General features: G+C 37.5%; 1 protein-coding gene across 1 annotated transcript in view; it reads left to right on the top strand.

Annotated features, from left to right (window-relative positions):
* camkvl (CaM kinase-like vesicle-associated, like) overlaps positions 1 to 13,509 on the top strand; it is a 52,189-nt gene extending 38,680 nt beyond the window's left edge. Inside the window, exons 2-11 of the mRNA XM_082145477.1 lie at positions 987 to 1,093; positions 1,285 to 1,416; positions 1,810 to 1,884; positions 3,446 to 3,584; positions 4,456 to 4,576; positions 4,662 to 4,737; positions 9,006 to 9,142; positions 9,257 to 9,335; positions 9,414 to 9,501; positions 11,124 to 13,509. Of these exons, the coding sequence (XP_082001603.1) occupies positions 999 to 1,093; positions 1,285 to 1,416; positions 1,810 to 1,884; positions 3,446 to 3,584; positions 4,456 to 4,576; positions 4,662 to 4,737; positions 9,006 to 9,142; positions 9,257 to 9,335; positions 9,414 to 9,501; positions 11,124 to 12,449 (2,268 nt within the window). The 5' untranslated portion in view covers positions 987 to 998 and the 3' untranslated portion in view covers positions 12,450 to 13,509. The remainder of the gene's footprint in view (positions 1 to 986; positions 1,094 to 1,284; positions 1,417 to 1,809; positions 1,885 to 3,445; positions 3,585 to 4,455; positions 4,577 to 4,661; positions 4,738 to 9,005; positions 9,143 to 9,256; positions 9,336 to 9,413; positions 9,502 to 11,123) is intronic.
* Positions 13,510 to 15,442: the final 1,933 nt, after the last annotated feature.

Here is a 15,442-nt window from a genome sequence, read left to right as displayed (position 1 = left end):
CATAAAATTATAATGAGAACATTGTAATTGTGTGCTTGGGACATGGCTTTCAATAGTGAGACTTTTGTTTTTGTAATCAGGCTCTCAAAAATGATTAAAAAAATTGGATTTAGATTTATTTGCCAATATATCGGTTATCGGCTTTTAAATATAAAGAATTATCGGTTAACGGTATCAGCCAAAATGTTCATATCGTTGCATCCCTAAAAAAAACATTATGTCTATGGAATGTCCCCAACGTGTGTGTGTGCGTGTGTATTTGGTAATTGTATGTGATGTTGCTTTTTTAATAGGGAGAACAGTTCATTGTTAACTACAAATAGTATGGAAAATATAAGTTAACTAACTACTGTATATTATTTACTAAAAACTAACATTTGGTCCCAAATTAGCTAGCCACTGAGTAACAGCTTAATTTAGGCAAATTTTGCAATCCTCTGACTTATAACCCTGTCATCCATTGTTTGTTTGTTTATTTATTGATTGATTTATTCACTTGTATGTTTATTATAAAATATCTCACAAAATTTTTTGTTAGACCTTTAGAAAAAAAATTTCTAAGGGTTAAATATCTCCTTTTATTGACTCTTGTGGGAAGTGTCCTATAATCAGTGGCCCTTATTCATAAAGCACAAACGTGATTCATTTCTTTGTAGCAAATTGTTACATTCCATTTAATGGGAAGAAATGGACGGTTTCATAAGAATGTGTATGTTTTACACAGAAATTGTTCTGCTTGTGTTGAATGAATAATGTCTAATATTTCCAGTTGATATTTTCCAGGTGATATTTAAAAAAATAAAAATAAATCTCCTTTCAGTCATGTTGAAACCGCATTCATTAGCATTTCACAATTTCTGTGTAAAACCTGTCTTGGTGAGGCTAGTTTGTGAAGACACATGCTCCTCTAGAGTGAATGGCATTAGTTTTATTGAGATTGATAGCTTGTATGTGTATGTGTACGCTTCTGGTTCTCCTCTGGACAGGTGGATGCTGTCATGCCATTTGGGTGCCTTGCTCTGCGAGATGGGCGGACATACAACAGCCTGTCAGACGTCACTGACAAATACGAGATTGGACAGGTCCTCAAGGCGTGAGTGTGCATAGATCTGCCATTATAGCCTTAAGAAAGCCAATCCATCAATTACAGACATGTGGTCTCACTAAACATTAATTCAGAATGCTTTTCTCCCAATACATAGGTGTTTATCTCAGCAGTGTAGTTCTTAATATAACCGATTCACAAACATAAAATGCAACATTCAGTATAATTTCTCTCTACAGGAAAGAATTTTGTGAGCTGTGCCTGGTGAAGGAACGGCAGACGGACAAGGTCTATGTGTGCAAGAAATTCCTCAAGAAAGATGGCAAGAAAGTGCGGAAGGCAGCCAAGAACGAGATCATGATCTTGAAAATGTACATGGTGACTCAAAACATCAACAGATGATGTAGGGTTTTGTGAGAGTGCTGATCTGAAAGGACAAAGAGAACATTTAAAGGGATAGTTCGCCCAGAAATCCAAATTCCGTCCTTGTGTCATTTCAAACATCAAATTAATCTTTCATCTGTGAGCACAAAAGTAAAAATATAGCTGTATGTTTTCATTTTTGGGCGCACTACTCCTTTAAGGATAGTGGGGTGGAGAGAAAGATGGAGAGGGTAAGAGAAGCTGAATGTATCACTCGTGGTGGGATTATTTCTGTCCTTTCTCACTCTTTTTGAAGCATTATTTTACTCTTTTTTTTTATAATGTGAGATGAAGAAACTATTCAGCTTTTTGCTGTCATGTGTCATTGTGTCTTAATTCAGGCTCAAACACCCAAACATCTTGCAGCTGATTGATGCATTCGAGACCAGGAAAGAGTTCTTCATCGTACAAGAACTGTGAGTCTGACCTTGTGTTTGCCGTGATCAGTCACGATCCCTTCCCAGTGCCATTCAGTAGGCCAAGGACATATCTCTCCGCACCAGAACATCACTCCAGAAAATCCACAAATATCCACATCTAGCCAGAGCTAAAAATCTATTAAAACCCTGTCATCTGATTGTGCATGAATGACTTTGACATATTATTACAGCTGTTACAGTTTCTGGACATTTTGTCATTTACCATTTCTGTCCTATATCCTATAGAATGATGTTTTCTCAGGATTCCGGCTGCATATCTGGCATTCTGCAAATAAAATATTTGAAGTGTTTGAAAAAGTTCAAATGTAATTTTGGTGGCAATAGTGTGCCAGAGTTATCCTAAAGTGCCCATAAGAAGTCAGATGTAGAATTACATATTATGTTTACTTTGGGGTATTTTGTTGAAATCACAACATTTTTAACAGTCTGAGAACATATTCTGAGATTTTACAGTTTCACATTTGTTCATTACTGAAATTTATGACGTTTAGTTTTTAATTTAATTTAAAATGTAAAATAAAACTGCACATTTTCTTAATGATTTAGCAAATTTGGGCAGGTCTTTATGTAATGGTTAATCAAAATCCTTCTAATATAGTGATATTTCACTATCTTTTACAATTCTCTAATCGTTTTATGTTTGGTGACTAACCACAGTAATGCATTTTGGTCCTTTGTGAGGCTCTGGATTCATCCTGAATTATATTGAATATACTGAAATAATCCTATAGTTGCCAAAAGTGATGTCCAGAGGGAATTTTTTTTAATGACCCTACAAGTTTGATTAAACCAACAAAATATGAGGATATATAATCATTTAAATTTGAATATAACTATTTAAATATGAGGGAAGAACAAAACTAACTTAAGGTATTTATCTGACTAAATGATTTGGCAAAAAAGGGTCAAACTACAGCTAAAGGTTTTATTTATATGCAACAACAAAAAATGCTTAGAAAAACAAAACGCTCACAGAAAAAAAGTATACTGACTGTAACATAGTTATTAATATTTCATTGGTTCTCTCTTGTGTGTTCACAATTTCTTATGACAACCTGGCCAAAAATGTGGCACATTTTGGCATGTTTCATTGCGATGAATTCATTTTATCACAAATTTTATCACAATTTACTTGAAGCACAACTATGCAATAGTCAAATAATATTTGAATAAATGGTAAAGAAGTAAATTTTCCTAGAGGGGACATCACTTTTGGCCACTACTGTATATGTCAAATATATATATATATATATATATATATATTTTTTTTATTCCAAATATATTCGTGTCAAACCATTACAAGGCTGTTGTTCTATCTGTATCAGATTTATGTTTGCAGTACCTTGTTTCCAGCTGTCAGTCCACCTATCAGCTCAAGGTCCCAGTTAGTTAAAGGCCCTGGAGCACTGGTCCTACTCCATCCCTGACCAACCTTACTACCAATTAAATACAGTTTGAATTAGAATTACACACTGTACACACACATATCCAGATCTCCCTGCTTTTATCTTATGTTTTGACTGTGTGTTCATCACAGGGCCACTGGTGGAGATGTGTTTGATTGGATCTTAGACCAGGGGAACTACACAGAGAGAGATGCCTCCAATGTGATCCGTCAGGTCTTAGAAGCTGTGGCGTACCTTCACTCCCTCAACATCGTCCACAGGAACTTAAAGGTTGGCATGCAGTCATAATATGATCATTTGTATTAATGGAAAGTCCATATATAGAATAGAATCATGGAGTGCAAAACCATACGCACCATAGGCCGGTTTAATATCCGAACATGCGACTCAAAGGCTGTAACTCTGTGTTAAAACGTGTTAATGTGCATGTGTGTGCTGGGGATGTTTCTATTTGTGGAGTATTAAATGATAATCTTCAGTTATATTAATCAAATGCCTAGTCCTCTTTGACTCATAACACTGTACAACTGTAATATTGCAGGTGCTCCCTGTGGGTGTCATTAATGTTCAAAACAAATATGAACGGAATAAACAGCATTGCCAGCTCCTGTGGTTCTAATGCTTCATCCTAAAGTCATTAAGGTTATGATGCTGTTTGTCATGAGACAACATGTGTTTATAGTGCCCTCTAGTGCACGGCAGCAACACGCTGTGCAGGATATTAGCATCAGGCATTCTCTATTATGTGTATATATGCATCTCATTTGCTCTTGTCCGTAATGCATAATTCTGTGTTGCCTCCTGGGTGTTTTTAGATTAGCTTTGATGCATTTCCTTTTAGGGTTTGTGCTTGAAATATCACAGACTGAGATTCATATAATATAAAGAGTAGGTCAGCTGTGGGTTTTCAGATTTATCTTTTAAAGACAGAACTCATTGTTCACATTGAGAGCGGGTGAAGGGTGTGTTCTGTCTGGTCTCTACCGGCCAGATGAAAGACGAATATCAACATCATTTGGGACACAGCAACCTTTTATTCAATCATACTTGGGCCTAATGCCATCTCTTTCCTCCTATCAGTAGCCTACTTATATATTAAAGTATTGATTTTTTTTACCCTCTGCCTGTTCTGTCATTTCAGCTGGAGAACTTGATGTATTATAGAGAGAGTAATCACAACAAAGTCGTGTTGCGGGATTTCTACCTGTCCAGGTTTGAGAACGGCTCAATCACTGAACCCTGCGGGACACCGGAGTACCTGGGTATTTATTCATCGCCATGATCTTTATTTTTCTTTAACTATGCGAAGCAGTAATCTTCACATTTGTTTGTCATATTTCCTGTCAGCTCCTGAAGTGGTGGCGCGTCATCGCTATGGAAGACCAGTCGATTGTTGGGCTGTGGGGGTCATTACGTACATACTGTAAGTTGGTGTTGGATACACTATGTTAAGATTCAATTGGTTTGTCAGGGATTATTTATGTGTTTTTTTGTTTTTTTTAAAAACAGGGGGCTGGGGTCAGAAATCATGAGATTATTTAAAATATGTTACATTTTTAATTCCAATTTATTTGTATAGTGTTTACAGTCTACCCCACATTGTTCCAAAAATGTATTATATACAGTAGTGGCAAAAAGTGATGTCAGGAAGGGAATATTTCTTTTTAATGACCCTACAAGTTCAAAAGCCATCAAAATACGAGGAACATATTTGATATTTTTTAAATGTTTTAAATATGAGGGAAGAACAAAACACTGAACTTGGTTAAGGTATTTATCTGACAAAATTATTTGGCAAAAAGGGCAAACTACAGCTAACTGTCAGAAGAAACAGAGGATCCAAGTGCAAAGGCAAGTTCTTGCAATAGTCTTTAATGAAGAATTAACATAGGCAGTCTGTCATGCAACGATACAGAACTGGAATAAACTCAAAGTTAGTGTACTTTACAGAAGGTCAGCAAAAATCGAAAGACTCCTGTCTTGGTAATAGTTTGCGGAGCTGGTAATTCACGTGGCAGTAACACAGTTCTTGTAAGTGGCAACAAAGCCGCAGAGAGAAGACTGTTGAAGGCCACCAGCAGCAGGATGACAGGGCAGACAAAGCACACAAGACGAGCACAACTCCTCTAGACTAGACAAGATAATAAAAGGTAAATCTTCATGGAGATAGCATATCACACAGGCATGACTCACGTACACACAAAATAAGCCAACAAAGAACAAGGGGAACAAATGAAGTAGAGAGAAAGTAATGAGACTAAAGTGAGAACAGGTGTCACAGAGAAGCAGCGAACGCTAATTGCAACGATGAACAGGTGGGAAAATAGACAGAGCGAGAGAGAAAGAGAGAGAGAGAGAGAGAGAGAGAGAACAAACACAGCTCATGAAAGCTACAGGTTTTATTTTATTGTGCAAAAAAAAGCTCACAGGAAAAAGCATACTGTGTGAGCATACTGTAATGAGTGCACAGCTGAACATAACAAGTGTCCTTGACAACAAATGAATAATGTAAACAAAAATTATGTCCGCACAATTTTATAAAATATATACAGTATATATAACACAGTATTAATGGGGTTTTATAAATAAGAATATACAGGTGCTGGTCATAAAATTTGAATTTCATCAAAAAGTTGATTTATTTCAAGAATTAAACTTAACAGGTGAAACTAATATATTATATAGACCCATTACATGCAAAGTGAGATATTTCAAGCTTTTATTTGTTATAATTTTGATGATTATGGCTTACAGCTTATGAAACCCATGAAATCAAAATTCCAGAAAATTAGAATATTACATGAAATCACACAGTAATTACACAGTAATACCATGGTCATTGAACCAGGTTTTGGTTCTTTTGGCAGTGTGGGCAGGTGCAAATCCTGCTGGAAAATGAAGGAAGCATGAAGTGCTCTGAAAACGTCCTGGTAGACGGCTGCGTTGACTCTGGATTTAATAAAGCACAGTGGACCAAAGTCCTCTTTTCTGATGAGAGCAAATTTTGCATCTCATTTGGAAACCAAGGTCCCAGAGTCTGGAGGAAGAATGGAGAGGCACACAATCCAAGATGCTTGAAGTCCAGTGTGAAGTTTCCACAGTCTGTGTTGGTTTGGGGAGCCATGTCATCGGCTGGTGTTGGTCCACTGTGCTGTCCACTCAACGCAGCCGTCTACCAGGACGTTTTCAGAGCACTTCATGCTTCCTTCATTTTCCAGCAGGATTTGCACCTGCCCACACTGCCAAAAGAACCAAAACCTGGTTCAATGACCATGGTATTACTGTGTAATTACTGTGTGATTTCATGTAATATTCAAATTTTCTGGGATTTTGATTTCGTTGGTTTCATAAGCTGTAAGCCATAATCATCAAAATTATAACATATAAAGGCTTGAAATATCTCACTTTGCATGTAATGAGTCTATATAATATATTAGTTTCACCTGTTAAGTTGAATTCTTGAAATAAATCAACTTTTTGATGATATTCTAATTTTATGACCAGCACCTGTATATCTGCCCTTATATTTTAGGAAGGGGGTCCCTCGCAAGAAGATCATATTTAGACGGTTCTTTGTCACCAAAAAATGTGAAATTGAAACCCCTGATTTAAAACACTTAACAGTAATTTTACAGCACTTTTATACCCAAATTCATACTCATGATCTTGTACCAAAGGAAATGTAGTACAACCAGGGTTGGGGAGTAACGGAATACATGTAACGGCGTTATGTAATCAGGATACAAAAATCCAGTAACTGTAATTCGTTACAGTTACGTCAAAAAACGTAGTAATCAGATTATAGTTACATTTTGAAAAAAGGGGGAATACTTTCAGGATTACAATGGTTTAATTTAAAACTTAATAAATCAGTATTTTGGCATGATAACACTATATTAAGCGCTGCTTGATTATACAGTAGTTCCTGGTTCTGTTGCCAGTAATGACTCGCGTGTGCCACCCGCTGGTGCATGTGCAAATAACAGCTTTCTACAATCTCCTCAGACGCTGAATGAATCACTGCTGCCAGTAGAAACGATGCCCGCGGGACAAAAACGCTTTCAATTCATGGAAACTCCGCTGACATTTTGTTTTCAAAAAAAAAAATGCAAACAACATGGTTGTACCAAAATGTCCTTTCGTAATCTCTTCTCACTTAACAGGATGTTCGCTGCCTAGGTAACGAACTCCCACTGCCAACGCCCCAAGTTTAGTCAGGCAAATTAAGAAAGATCACGGCTTTAGTCAACATGTAGCCTAGGCCTATTTTATAATAAACTAATATTTAGATTGTGTAGAAATTTAAAATGTTGTGTTTTTTTTTTTTTTCTTGTACATGTTAGTTAAAAATAAAACAAAAATAATCTGTAATACCATACAGTTAGGGTGACCAGATGAGATTGGCTGAAATTCGGGACGGGGGGGGGGGGGTCTATGGGTCTGGGGTCTGGGGTGACGGGATGTGGGGCTTCTATGATATTAGACTGCATTGCCTATAATAAAAGATAATGAATTTCAAACCTGAACCAAACATATTTTTATTCAAAGATCAACAGTCTGTCATTATTCTTTAGTCTGCCACAAAACAATGACTGTTGTAAGTAACAGTGCGTAAATCAGACCTTTCAGTATAGCCTAACGCTAATAAGCTTAAACGAAAATAACGAGATAATTGTGTAGTGAAGTATTTTGTCCTCGCGGCTGCAGCACTTGCGCTCTAATAATAGGCAAAATAGGCTACAGAATATTTCGTTCTGTATTGACAGGTGCAATATTTGAAAATCGATCATAGCCTATTTTTTTTATTACATTTATATCTGCATTTATGTAAAAACTTAAACTTTCAAACATCAAAATGTCATTTATTAATATGTTTTCATGTCAAAATGACATACAAACATCTTTTCCTATTCTATTTTGCCTGGAAACGCTTCCAACACGCTTGCGTGTCGCGTGAAAAATAGGCGTCGGTTCTGTTTCTAGCATGCACGCGTTTTCCGGTCTCACGCAGGCAGTGTGCAAGCTCTAACCTGTTAACAGGGGAGCCGAAATAAAAACGGACACGCCACGCAGCCAGTGTGTCGCCGGCCTCAACCTCCGCAGACAGTTTTTAATGTTTATCAGACAATAACTACTCAAGATTTTGCTTTAGTATAATTTTCGGGACAATTAGGGCCAGATTCGGGATTCGGGACAACAGTTTAGATTTCGGGACTGTCCCGAATTTTTCGGGACGTCTGGTCACCCTACATACAGTAGCCACTAGATGTCTGTATAGCCCTTTATATAAATATGCAGGGCTGTGTGTTCCCAAGTTGTGGAAATGAGACATGATTGCTTAGTTTTAATAAGTTTTTAGCTACAACATAGTTACTTACAGCTATAAGACATTTTCTTAAATAGTTTATATTTTGCAAATATTTTACACCGGGCCAAATTCTTAATAAAAAAAAGGTTTTCAAAAAAATTATATTTCTTCTTGCTTGACTTTATTTATATATGTGGCCTTGAAGTAATCCAAAAGTAATCAGATTACATTACTTTCATATTGTGGTACTTGGATTACGTTACTGAATACTTTTTTTATGAAGTAATTTGTAACTGTAACGGAATACATTTTTAAAGTAACCCTCCCAAGTCTGAGTACAACACAGCAGAACATAATACAAATTGTACAAATCTCATTTGTAGGTTGTCTGGAAACCCTCCCTTCTATGATGAAACTGAGGAGGAGAACACCGACATGCACAACCGGATCATCTTCTGCCGCATTGTTGGTGGAGAATTTGAATTTGATTCACCGTACTGGGATGACATTTCCCCTGCTGGTACTAAGATCAGGAACTGAGAAGCTCCTGATCCAAACTAGTAATATTTCAAATGTTTATTTTATTTTATTTTTGATGCTTTACCCCTCAGTCTCTTTCTTCCATGTCATGAAGCAAAAGAGCTGGTCTGCAGACTTATGGATGTTGACCAAATGCTGAGAATTACTGCACAAGATGCACTTTCGCATGCATGGTAAGTCTACACTCAAATAGTTGATTTCTTTCAGAGACAACACCTTTACTTATTTTGATTTATTTATTTGAAAACTAGGATCGCTGGAAATGGGGCTTCGGAAAAGAATCTGAAGGAAGGAGTCTGTGCTCAATTTGAGAAAAACTTTGCAAAGGCAAAGTGGAGGGTAAGAGGAATTGCATTACTCACTTTTCTAGCAAACATCACAATAAATAATCAGATAATGGTTAAGGACAGTATCTATAAAGATGATAATGGCAAATTAAGCTGTTGTTTAATAAAGGTTCTGATGGTTATTATTTTAATGTTTGCTTTTTCCTTGCATGTGATACCCAGGAGTTGAAGGTACTGTTGATATTTGCGGGGCAGCCTAGAGGCAGAGATTCTTTTCTCTGTATAACAATCTTTGACTTGGACACTCATATTTCCTCTAGCATCATACCTAGTGTACGATAATACATGGCTGCAGTGTCTCATGGCCTGGCCTGATTCTTCAAGCTACGATCATTCAGGAAATATGTAGTTCAAGTCGGATTGTTGGAAAGACTCTCGCTGTACTTAAGCCTCCCTGTATCTGCACACCAGTAACTAACAAATTTATCACTGCCCAGCTGGTCCCATGTGCATTCAGTCATATGCCGTCTGGCTTTTACTCACAATGTCCTCAATATTCCAGTTTGAATTCCAGTTAGCCCTTCATTCACTCAGACAAATCTCCAGATTGACTATTCATCGTATTGTATGTGTATGAAAAGTTGTCCCTGTGTTTGTGTGTGCCAGAAAGGACCAAAGTGGTTCCTATGAAAAGAGAGAAAGAGAGAGTGGTTTGTCCTTTGAGAAAGTGGTTTGTCCTCAGATGACTTACTGTAGCCCTGATTCATTTATTCACGTCATGCTTTTGCCAATGACACATACATATCAAATTGGGGGTCATCCTGTATGTGTGCTAGGGATGGGGACGAGCAGCAGAGCATTCGAAAGACAGCAATTATCGAGAATGAGAATATTTGCGGTACTTTACTTTTTTTATATATACAAATAGCTGAAAAATAGGGATGCACCGATATAAAAATTCTGGCTCAATACTGATAAGCTGATAATTATGCAATGGTTGAAAACAGATAAATTACCGATATTAAAATTCTGTACTATTTTTTCTAAATAAATTAAAGGTGGTTTTAAAGATTAACTTTGACTTTATTATAACTTTAAGTGAGCTTTAGATGATGGCAAAGGTAATCTAAACGTAAAAATAGAGAAAATGAGCATGTACAGTTAAATATCCAATATCAACTGATACCAATAAATATCGGCAAATAATCAATAAGGTACAGTAATATTCTGTGCATCCCTACTTAAAACATTTCACTCAGATCAACAGCCAGTTACAACTAATTTCATTGTTTGGTTCAGACATCATTTATCTTGCAGTTCTTGCGTAACTTCGCAGTTCTTGCATTCTCACATTCTCACATTCGAAAAACAGCTAGAACCAAACATATTAGAACAGGGTTTTGAAAAGTTAAACTATTACACTAACTCTTAAAAATTTGTTGTTTCGATATGCTGAAAAAGCGATATAATGTGACGCCTCCCTCTGACACAACAAAATTACTAAAACGCCCATCTCGAATGTGTACGTCTCATGAAAGCGATAGAGAGGGAAAACTGCTACCACCGATTGCCACACTTTTAACTATGCATTTCACCTCCATAGCAAAGAAGACCTTACATTACTTGATAATTCACTGGGTACTAAGTGTTGGGTGTTTTTCATTTCACTTTCAGAAAGCGATTCGTGTCACAACATTCATGCAGCGCCTCCGAGCCTCCGAAGCTGGATCGTCTGATAGTGCAGTAGAAGCCCATGGCGAAGGGGTCAAAGCAGATGGATTAGATGGTAAGGGGACACAAAAAGACTCAGGTGGCGTTTCTACTGTGAGCAAGTCCCATGAGGTGTCCGTCGAAAGCAGACCCGTGAAGAGTCAAGAAGAAGACGAAGCAGGACACAAAAAAGTAGAAGAGAAAGAAGCAGAGACCCTTGCCCGATCAAACAGCTCTTTAAAAGTACAAGCAGAGGAGCCGAACAAGATAGAGACTAACGAAAGCACTTCTGAAAGGGAGGACAAATCATCAACGGGAGCGAGCCAGAAAGCAGAACCCATCCAGCCAATCAAGACCTCAGACAGCCGAGAGAACCACGTCCCCACAGAGCCAGAGGCCACAACTGTTGGCAATGTTGAGAAGAAATCACCTCTCCCTGATACTCCAAATCGACGCAAGATGGCTGCAAATCTCTCAATGGATCATAGCTCATGTTCAAATGCCAAAACCGGTACCTTGTCAGTGGAAAAGGAAACACCTCTTCAATCAGAAGACAAGAAAGACATGGCCCATGATATGGCTGCAAGCAGCTGGTGTCAAACACAGCTCCCAGAAGCAGTTGCAGAGAAGCCAGCAGAAGTTGGGTCCACTTGCGAGGTCATCCCCAACAGCAGAGAGTTGAAGAAAGGACGACCAGACAAGGCGAGCCAATCGGCGAAAAACATCCAGTGTACGTATGCGGGATTGGGATCTTCAAGTCTCGGCCATGATAAAACGGTATTTGAGCAGGAGCTGCAGGAGATGGTCCATGGTGCATCAGGGTACGGGAGCCCATACTGTCCAACCTATTCTGTCGGACAGTACAGTGGTCTTGATCCAGGAAGTGGAGCCACCGCGGACTGGCAAATGGATTGTGTAATCGAGCAAATTGAGAAGCAAATGGCTGCCGTGCTAGAGAAGATCGAGGGGGATATGCCTTCTTTGCTGGAGCAGATCAGCGATCATCCTGAGACCCTTCCGAGAGCAAAAAGCGCCAGCTCTTCCCCATCACCCAGACCTCGCTCGTACCATCATTCGACCCCTCCACCCCTTCCCACCACACCTCGCCCAGCAATGCCTTCTCTACCACACCTGACCATCCCACCTCCCTCGTACCCGCCACCTTCCCCACCCAGTCACGTCCAGGGTCACAGCCATCCAACTGGTGATGAGGGTAACGGCGATGGCCAGAAGTCTACAAAGCGGTCTGGCCGATCACCAAGGGGAAGTGTGTCAGGAAAAGGCTTGTAAATATGCTAAGAGGATGTGAAGGCTCAAGAATGAAGTAGGTGCACCATGTAACAATAAAATCTTTGGGAAATGGATTATGGATCCATGAGTACAGCATACCTTTTGGGGCTGTACAGTGATATTTGGGGCTTAAACGCCAAGAGCCTTGTTAATGATTGTATGTGACGGATAAGAAGCTTTTTTAATGTGTAAAGAGGAGAGTAACTGAGCATTTTGTATTATTAGAGGAAACAATTAAGGTTATCCCACTTGTAAATGGTTCTGCTCTACACTACCAGATCATAGCAAGCACTAATATGTTTCCTAAATAACAATTTCATAATTGTAATGTAGAATCTGTGGAGAGTTTGGATACAAAAGTTTATATAACTTTAGAAGAAAAAAACACCTTTAATGAAACTTGTTCCCTTAAAACAAGTTGGCCTCCTGCTCTGTTTTGGAGAACCGCTGTGCATTTGCTCTTCACCAGGTCCTGACTTTGGAGGGTGTTATGATTTTTGTCACTTCATCCATCTTGGATTTTTGCTCTGAGATAGGAAAGTTGAAGCAGTGCATCTGTGTCCTCTCATCAATCATTTACCTTCTGTAATGTTTCCAATAAGACTAGTTCATTTATCATTCTTATTGTATATTCTCACATTGTACAGTAGTTTCTATAAGTCTCTGCCAAACATGACAGTCTTTCATTGATTGAGAATGATAATACTCAGAGTGCGATAATTGATCATAACTTTGAGACTACTTTACAGCTATATTCTCTTTCCTGGCCCCCTTTGTTTCTGTTGTATATGTCCATATACATGTTTGTTTAATTCTCATTCTCTCACTCTCTTTTCTCAATTTATGATGCATACTAGTATATCTTTACATTGTATAGTACTTTTGCTAATATATCTTAAAGTAAGCTCTAATGTCTATATGTAAAGTCCTTGCAAATGTGAATTGTAACTGTGGCTTCCACCTCCTCAAATATTATATAGTTTTTGGTGATGTGAATATTCTTCCAAGTTATTTTTTGCACTCTCTACACAAATATTTCAATAAAATTCAGATCAAACCATCTTGTTTTATAGGCTTTATTTCTTTTGACATGACATCTTGGATTGGTAAAAAAAAAAAAAAAGGGAAAGAAAGAAAAAAAAGACAGTTGTTACATTACTAGCCTAGCATCATAGTAAATATTACAATTCCATAATGACTTTGCATCAAGTATGCTAAAATTGCTTAAAATAAATTGTGAACGGGCTAACATAGATAATTGCCATTTATCAAGGTTTTTTTTATGTTTAGTAAGGATATTCCAGTCTAAACTGAAGTATTTGATGATATTCAATTCAACTTTATTTCCAGACTCAGGGTCCATTAGAGAAGAAACCACAATAGTCAATACAAAATACAATACAAAACAGTTAAAAAGACAATTATACCAATATTTTCTCATAGGTGACTGGGATTGCACCACACTATTGTTAGGGACAACAGCATAATAGCATTCTGTGAATCATCCAGCTGACAAATAAATGTATACATCAAATTTTAGCCAGAAACTCATTGAAGCCAAAAAAGATTTTACTCTTGCCTTACAAAATAGATCATTTACACTGCTCCACCTTAGATTTTGGTTTTTTTTTTTTCATTGTCATTGTAGGTAACCTGAAGCTTACATAGGTTTCACTTTTTTTAAACTTACCCCACAAAGATTTCACAGCCACCAAAGATGATGAGCAGCATTCACGACACTGGTCCTGCCTTCATTGGTGACAGCAGGTAACAATCATGTTTGCCCTAAACTTTGGCACTGTTTGTCACAGCTGTGAAATTAAACCACTGTTTAAACATCTCAATACACCCAGCCTAACTCTGTGAGGTTAACAACAAGCGAGCTAATCTGGCGTTAACGTAAAATAGCGCTGTAGGCTATAAGATTCAGAATATTACTTGCCCTTGTATGAGTTCTTGTATTTTGTGTAATATACTTTAGCAATATCACACGAGCAAGAGTTCTATTTTCTCGAATATCAGCACAATTGCAAAAAGTGATATTCATTTGACAACAGTTCAAGAAACAAGTTGATTATATGAATTGACAGTTTTTTAGGCACAGCACAACATTGTCAACTTTGACTCTTTTTGCTCTATTTGTCAAACGAAAATAGTTCCAAACAAAGCAGAAAAGTTGCGTCTCCCAGCAACACACAGCTGTGTTTCATTATTGAATAATTCAAAATTTTTGAACGAATTGGTTATGTCAATGATTCAATGACCCATTCACAAAGGTTGAATGATTCACTTATTACAACTTGCCGCCACCTACTGGTGGGTTTAGTTTCAAAATATTAGCTATCATTTCAATGTTCCCATTTCAGATTTCTTTATTCAAAATGTTATATTTAGAACATTAATCTCACAACATTATTTAGGTTGCTGCAGTGTAGATGGATTTTGTTGATACTGATTTCATTCATGTAGGCTACTGATTTCCCAGTGTAGTGTTAATAGTGTAATTCATTAAAAAATTATTAACAATATAACTTTACTTTTTGTAAATAATTAAGAGTGGACCCATTTTTTCTCTTGCACGGACCTGTAATTGGTCTATAGTTATCCAAACTTCCCGCTTTGCTAGCTTTATCCTTGATAACAGACAACAAGGCTACCGACAGACTCTGACAATGCTCTTACATACTTCCAGATATAATTTACATTATAACAAAGCTGGTTTTCTGCCACTGAGTCTGCTCTCATCAATTGTAAATCAGATGTAGATGCCACATAAAGAATTTCCACTGATTGTTGGGTAGAATAAGCATCAGCATTAACAGTAAAGCCATGAGGTTGTGTGCCAGGCTTCATTTATAGCTATCCATAAGAGCTGGAAAATATGTTGATATAACAAATTAAAAGTGTTTATGTTTTCACATTTTTTTCTACAGTCACAAATTCACCTTTGTCTTAGCACTTTGTCACTTGTCAATTAGATATGGTGTTACAAC

Source organism: Leuciscus leuciscus, assembly GCF_965113295.1.
Source record: "Leuciscus leuciscus genome assembly, chromosome: 18".
NCBI classification, from domain to species: domain Eukaryota; kingdom Metazoa; phylum Chordata; class Actinopteri; order Cypriniformes; family Leuciscidae; genus Leuciscus; species Leuciscus leuciscus.
Note: the sequence above shows the minus strand (reverse complement) of the source record. Positions and strands in the feature narration are given on the sequence as shown.